This window comes from Thunnus thynnus, chromosome 2 (assembly GCF_963924715.1).
Source record: "Thunnus thynnus chromosome 2, fThuThy2.1, whole genome shotgun sequence".
NCBI classification, from domain to species: Eukaryota; Metazoa; Chordata; class Actinopteri; order Scombriformes; family Scombridae; genus Thunnus; species Thunnus thynnus.
The window spans coordinates 39861568-39869067 of NC_089518.1; the positions used below are offsets into that span (position 1 = coordinate 39861568).

At 34.4% G+C, this 7500-nt stretch overlaps 1 protein-coding gene across 2 annotated transcripts in view; it reads left to right on the plus strand.

Moving 5' to 3' along the window:
• The window catches only part of c5 (complement component 5), a 40542-nt gene that overhangs the window by 23054 nt on the left and 9988 nt on the right, over positions 1–7500 (plus strand). For both annotated transcript variants that reach the window (XM_067574630.1, XM_067574622.1), the window contains exons 27-29: positions 1–37; positions 195–366; positions 473–597. The exon at positions 1–37 is cut by the window's left edge and continues 68 nt beyond it. In XM_067574630.1, coding sequence (XP_067430731.1) covers positions 1–37; positions 195–366; positions 473–597 — 334 coding nt within the window. The remainder of the gene's footprint in view (positions 38–194; positions 367–472; positions 598–7500) is intronic.

Here is a 7500-nt window from a genome sequence, read left to right on the forward strand (position 1 = left end):
AGCCACGAGCATTAGGGACCGGCTCCTGCAGCTCCAAGTGAGAACTCACCTCCTCCTCTCTGATCTTCATCCTCCTCTTCCTCCTCATCCTCGCCTCCTCACATACATAATTTTCCTTTAAAGTTATAATGTTGTTTGTTGTTTAACTCTTTCTTCTCGGTTCGTTCGCTCCCCTCGTCCTTCCTCTCTCTCAGTTCCAAGATAACAGTATGAAGTCGGCAGTAGCCTACATTTCCCAGCATGCCCCGACTGTGAAGAGTGTGTATGTGCGTGCGATTGCGACCTACGCTCTGACCCTTCATGACCCCAACGATGCTACTGCCAGTCACCTGTTCAACGGCCTGGAGCGCCTGGCCCAACAGAAAGGTGTGTGTTTCTGCGAGTGTGTGTTTTTCTGGTAGTTAACAGGATATCTGGATACTGTGTGTGTGTGTGTGTGTGTGTGTGTGTGTGTGTGTGTGTGTGTGTGCAGGAAACCCTGTTGTGCGCAGGTACTGGAAGGAGCCCAGCGAGACAGCTGATTGGCTCAAACCTGACCAATCCAGCGGGCGGACAGTGGAGATGACAGCGTACATCCTGCTGACTGTGCTGCTCAAGGTGCCGCTCTCTCCTATTGGTTATCTATGTTTCCATGGTAACACACAACAATAATATATATTTTAAAAGCTTGTTCAGTCAGGCAGAAGTAGATATATAAATATTATGTTGTCTGTTTTTGTTAAACAATGCTGGAGTTCACAGAATGAATGTTTAGCTGACAAATCTGCTACATCTAATCCATCCCATAATAATCTAGACTGCTCTAATGTAAATCAAGGATCCCCAACAATACTAAGTAAGTAGTGAAAAGTGAATATCAGGCCAGCAGAAGAACACCTCTTTCCCTCCTCCTCCTCTCTTCTCTCTTCGTCACTCCTCAAATCCACATTTACACTTCTGTCCTCTTCTCACCAGTTCTTCCCTCCTCCCTCCCCTCATCATGTCTCCTCCTCCCTCCCCTCATCATGTCTCCTCCTCCCTCCCCTCATCATGTCTCCTCCTCCTGGCTCCTCATCATGTCTCTTCCTCCTGGCTCCTCATCATGTCTCCTCCTCCTGGCTCCTCATCATGTCTCCTCCTCCCTCCCCTCATCATGTCTCCTCCTCCTGGCTCCTCATCATGTCTCCTCCTCCTGTCTCCTCATCATGTCTCCTCCTCCTGGCTCCTCATCATGTCTCCTCCTCCTGTCTCCTCATCATGTCTCCTCCTCCAAACTTTGAATATCACAAATAATTACATACATGTAAAAGCTATGAGACATACAGAAATACTGTATATTTAACCATCATGTTAAGCATCTCCTGTCATGTGTACTCTTCTTCCATTTCTTCTTTATACACCTTTCCAGCTGCCGTCCACTTTCTGTGGATGACACCTGAGGTTCTGTCCATAGTCCATAAGCTAGTTAGGTAGCTAGTTAGGTAACTAGTTAGGTAGATAGTTAGGTAGCTAGTTGGGTAGACAGTTAGGTTGCTAGTTAGGTAGCTAGTTAGATAGATAGTTAGGTAGCTAGTTAGATAGATAGTTAGGTAGATAGTTAGATAGATAGTTAGATAGATAGTTTGGTAGATAGTTAGATAGATAGTTAGGTAGCTAGTTAGATAGATAGTTAGGTAGATAGTTAGATAGATAGTTAGGTAGCTAGTTAGATAGATAGTTTGGTAGATAGTTAGATAGATAGTTTGGTAGATAGTTAGGTAGCTCGTTAGGTAGATAGTTAGATAGTTTGGTAGATAGTTAGATAGATAGTTAGATAGATAGTTAGGTAGCTAGTTAGATAGATAGTTAGATAGATAGTTAGGTAGATAGTTAGGTAGCTAGTTAGATAGATAGTTTGGTAGATAGTTAGGTAGCTATTTAGGTAGATAGTTAGATAGATAGTTTGGTAGATAGTTAGATAGATAGTTAGGTAGATAGTTAGGTAGCTAGTTAGATAGATAGTTTGGTAGATAGTTAGATAGATAGTTAGGTAGATAGTTAGGTAGCTAGTTAGATAGATAGTTTGGTAGATAGTTAGATAGATAGTTAGGTAGATAGTTAGGTAGCTAGTTAGATAGATAGTTTGGTAGATAGTTAGGTAGCTAGTTAGGTAGATAGTTAGATAGATAGTTTGGTAGATAGTTAGATAGATAGTTAGGTAGCTAGTTAGATAGATAGTTTGGTAGATAGATAGATAGTTTGGTAGATAGTTAGGTAGCTAGTTAGATAGATAGTTTGGTAGATAGTTAGGTAGCTAGTTAGGTAGCTAGTTAGATAGATAGTTTGGTAGATAGTTAGGTAGATAGTTAGGTAGATAGTTAGATAGATAGTTAGGTAGATAGTTAGATAGATAGTTAGATAGATAGTTAGGTAGATAGTTTGGTAGATAGTTAGGTAGCTAGTTAGGTAGATAGTTAGATAGATAGTTTGGTAGATAGTTAGGTAGCTAGTTAGGTAGCTAGTTAGATAGATAGTTTGGTAGATAGTTAGGTAGATAGTTAGGTAGATAGTTAGATAGATAGTTAGATAGATAGTTAGGTAGATAGTTAGATAGATAGTTAGGTAGATAGTTTGGTAGATAGTTAGGTAGCTAGTTAGGTAGATAGTTAGATAGATAGTTTGGTAGATAGTTAGGTAGCTATTTAGGTAGATAGTTAGATAGATAGTTTGGTAGATAGTTAGGTAGCTAGTTAGGTAGATAGTTAGATAGATAGTTTGGTAGATAGTTAGATAGATAGTTAGGTAGATAGTTAGGTAGCTATTTAGGTAGCTAGTTAGGTAGATAGTTAGATAGATAGTTTGGTAGATAGTTAGGTAGCTAGTTAGGTAGATAGTTAGATAGATAGTTTGGTAGATAGTTAGATAGATAGTTAGGTAGATAGTTAGGTAGCTATTTAGGTAGCTAGTTAGATAGATAGTTTGGTAGATAGTTAGATAGATAGTTAGGTAGATAGTTAGGTAGCTAGTTAGATAGATAGTTTGGTAGATAGTTAGATAGATAGTTAGGTAGATAGTTAGGTAGCTAGTTAGGTAGATAGTTAGATAGATAGTTTGGTAGATAGTTGGATAGATAGTTAGGTAGCTAGTTAGATAGATAGTTTGGTAGATAGATAGATAGTTTGGTAGATAGTTAGGTAGCTAGTTAGGTAGCTAGTTAGATAGATAGTTTGGTAGATAGTTAGGTAGATAGTTAGATAGATAGTTAGATAGATAGTTAGATGATAGTTAGATAGATAGTTAGGTAGATAGTTAGATAGATAGTTAGATAGATAGTTAGGTAGATAGTTAGATAGATAGTTAGATAGATAGTTAGATGATAGTTAGATAGATAGTTAGATAGATAGTTAGATAGATAGTTAGGTAGATAGTTAGATAGATAGTTAGATAGATAGTTAGATGATAGTTAGATAGATAGTTAGGTAGATAGTTAGATAGATAGTTAGATAGATAGTTAGGTAGATAGTTAGATAGATAGTTAGATAGATAGTTTGGTAGATAGTTAGATAGATAGTTTAGTAGATAGTTTGGTAGATAGTTAGATAGATAGTTTAGTAGATAGTTAGATAGATAGTTAGGTAGCTAGTTAGATAGATAGTTAGGTAGCTAGTTAGATAGATAATTGGGTAGCTAGTTAGATAGATAGTTTGGTAGCTAGTTAGATAGATAATTGGGTAGCTAGTTAGATAGATAGTTAGATAGATAGTTTGGTAGATAGTTTGGTAGATAGTTAGATAGATAGTTAGATGATAGTTAGATAGATAGTTAGGTAGATAGTTAGATAGATAGTTAGATAGATAGTTAGGTAGATAGTTAGATAGATAGTTAGATAGATAGTTAGGTAGATAGTTAGATAGATAGTTAGATAGATAGTTTGGTAGATAGTTAGATAGATAGTTTAGTAGATAGTTAGATAGATAGTTAGGTAGCTAGTTAGATAGATAGTTAGGTAGCTAGTTAGATAGATAATTGGGTAGCTAGTTAGATAGATAGTTTGGTAGCTAGTTAGATAGATAGTTAGGTAGCTAGTTAGATAGATAGTTGGGTAGCTAGTTAGATAGATAGTTTGGTAGCTAGTTAGGTAGATAGTTAGGTAGATAGTTAGATAGATAGTTAGGTAGCTAGTTAGATAGATAGTTAGGTAGATAGTTAGATAGATAGTTAGGTAGATAGTTAGATAGATAGTTAGGTAGCTAGTTAGATAGATAGTTAGGTAGCTAGTTAGATAGATAGTTAGGTAGATAGTTAGATAGATAGTTAGGTAGCTAGTTAGATAGATAGTTAGGTAGCTAGTTAGATAGATAGTTAGGTAGCTAGTTAGATAGATAGTTTGGTAGCTAGTTAGATAGATAGTTAGGTAGCTAGTTAGATAGATAGTTAGGTAGCTAGTTAGATAGATAGTTAGGTAGATAGTTAGATAGATAGTTTGGTAGATAGTTAGGTAGCTAGTTAGGTAGATAGTTAGATAGTTTGGTAGATAGTTAGATAGATAGTTAGGTAGCTAGTTAGATAGATAGTTAGGTAGCTAGTTAGATAGATAGTTAGGTAGCTAGTTAGATAGATAGTTTGGTAGCTAGTTAGATAGATAGTTAGGTAGCTAGTTAGATAGATAGTTTGGTAGATAGTTAGATAGATAGTTAGGTAGCTAGTTAGGTAGATAGTTAGATAGTTTGGTAGATAGTTAGATAGATAGTTAGGTAGCTAGTTAGATAGATAGTTTGGTAGATAGTTAGATAGATAGTTAGGTAGATAGTTAGGTAGCTAGTTAGATAGATAGTTTGGTAGATAGTTAGGTAGCTAGTTAGGTAGATAGTTAGATAGATAGTTTGGTAGATAGTTAGATAGATAGTTAGGTAGCTAGTTAGATAGATAGTTTGGTAGATAGTTAGGTAGATAGTTAGGTAGATAGTTAGATAGATAGTTAGGTAGATAGTTAGATAGATAGTTAGATAGATAGTTGGGTAGATAGTTAGATAGATAGTTAGATAGATAGTTAGGTAGATAGTTAGATAGATAGTTAGGTAGATAGTTAGATAGTTAGGTAGATAGATAGTTAGGTAGATAGTTAGGTAGCTAGTTAGATAGATAGTTAGATAGATAGTTAGGTAGATAGTTAGATAGATAGTTAGATAGATAGTTGGGTAGATAGTTTGGTAGATAGTTAGGTAGATAGTTAGGTAGCTAGTTAGGTAGCTAGTTAGATAGATAGTTTGGTAGATAGTTAGGTAGATAGTTAGGTAGATAGTTAGATAGATAGTTAGATAGATAGGTAGATAGTTAGGTAGATAGTTAGATAGATAGTTAGATAGATAGTTAGATAGATAGTTTGGTAGATAGTTAGATAGATAGTTAGATAGATAGTTAGGTAGATAGTTAGGTAGATAGTTAGATAGATAGTTAGATAGATAGTTAGGTAGATAGTTAGATAGATAGTTAGATAGATAGTTAGGTAGATAGTTAGGTAGATAGTTAGATAGATAGTTAGATAGATAGTTTGGTAGATAGTTAGATAGATAGTTAGATAGATAGTTAGATAGATAGTTGGGTAGGTAGTTAGATAGATAGTTAGGTAGATAGTTAGATAGATAGTTAGGTAGATAGTTAGGTAGATAGTTAGGTAGATAGTTAGATAGATAGTTAGGTAGATAGTTAGATAGATAGTTAGGTAGATAGTTAGATAGATAGTTAGGTAGATAGTTAGGTAGATAGTTAGGTAGATAGTTAGATAGATAGTTAGATAGATAGTTGGGTAGGTAGTTAGATAGATAGTTAGGTAGATAGTTAGATAGATAGTTAGGTAGATAGTTAGATAGATAGTTAGATAGATAGTTAGGTAGATAGTTAGATAGATAGTTAGATAGATAGTTAGGTAGATAGTTAGGTAGATAGTTAGATAGATAGTTAGATAGATAGTTGGGTAGGTAGTTAGATAGATAGTTAGGTAGATAGTTAGATAGATAGTTAGGTAGATAGTTAGATAGATAGTTAGATAGATAGTTAGGTAGATAGTTAGATAGATAGTTAGGTAGATAGTTGGGTAGATAGTTAGGTAGCTAATTAGGTAGATAGATAGATAGTTAGGTAGATAGTTAGGTAGATAGTTAGATAGATAGTTAGGTAGATAGTTGGTAGATAGTTAGATAGATAGTTAGATAGATAGTTTGGTAGATAGTTAGATAGATAGTTAGGTAGATAGTTAGGTAGATAGTTAGATAGATAGTTAGATAGATAGTTGGGTAGATAGTTAGATAGATAGTTAGGTAGATAGTTAGATAGATAGTTAGATAGATAGTTGGGTAGGTAGTTAGATAGATAGTTAGGTAGATAGTTAGATAGATAGTTAGGTAGATAGTTGGGTAGATAGTTAGGTAGCTAATTAGGTAGATAGATAGATAGTTAGGTAGATAGTTAGATAGATAGTTAGGTAGATAGTTAGGTAGATAGTTAGGTAGATAGTTAGATAGATAGTTAGATAGATAGTTTGGTAGATAGTTAGATAGATAGTTAGGTAGCTAGTTAGGTAGATAGATAGATAGTTAGGTAGATAGTTAGATAGATAGTTAGGTAGATAGTTAGATAGATAGTTAGATAGATAGTTTGGTAGATAGTTAGATAGATAGTTAGATAGATAGTTTGGTAGATAGTTAGATAGATAGTTAGGTAGATAGTTAGGTAGATAGTTAGATAGATAGTTAGATAGATAGTTGGGTAGATAGTTAGATAGATAGTTAGGTAGATAGTTAGATAGATAGTTAGATAGATAGTTGGGTAGGTAGTTAGATAGATAGTTAGGTAGATAGTTAGATAGATAGTTAGGTAGATAGTTGGGTAGATAGTTAGGTAGCTAATTAGGTAGATAGATAGATAGTTAGATAGATAGTTAGGTAGATAGTTGGGTAGATAGTTAGGTAGCTAATTAGGTAGATAGATAGTTAGATAGATAGTTAGATAGATAGTTAGGTAGATAGTTAGATAGATAGTTAGGTAGATAGTTAGGTAGATAGTTAGGTAGCTAATTAGGTAGATAGATAGTTAGGTAGATAGTTAGATAGATAGTTAGGTAGATAGTTGGGTAGATAGTTAGGTAGCTAGTTGGGTAGATAGTTAGATAGATAGTTAGGTAGATAGTTAGATAGATAGTTAGGTAGATAGTTAGATAGATAGTTAGATAGATAGTTAGGTAGATAGTTAGATAGATAGTTAGGTAGATAGTTGGGTAGATAGTTAGGTAGCTAGTTGGGTAGATAGTTAGATAGATAGTTAGGTAGATAGTTGGGTAGATAGTTAGATAGATAGTTAGGTAGATAGTTAGATAGATAGTTAGATAGATAGTTAGGTAGATAGTTAGATAGATAGTTAGGTAGATAGTTGGGTAGATAGTTGGGTAGATAGTTAGGTAGATAGTTGGGTAGATAGTTGGGTAGATAGTTAGATAGATAGTTAGGTAGATAGTTAGATAGATAGTTAGATAGATAGTTAGGTAGA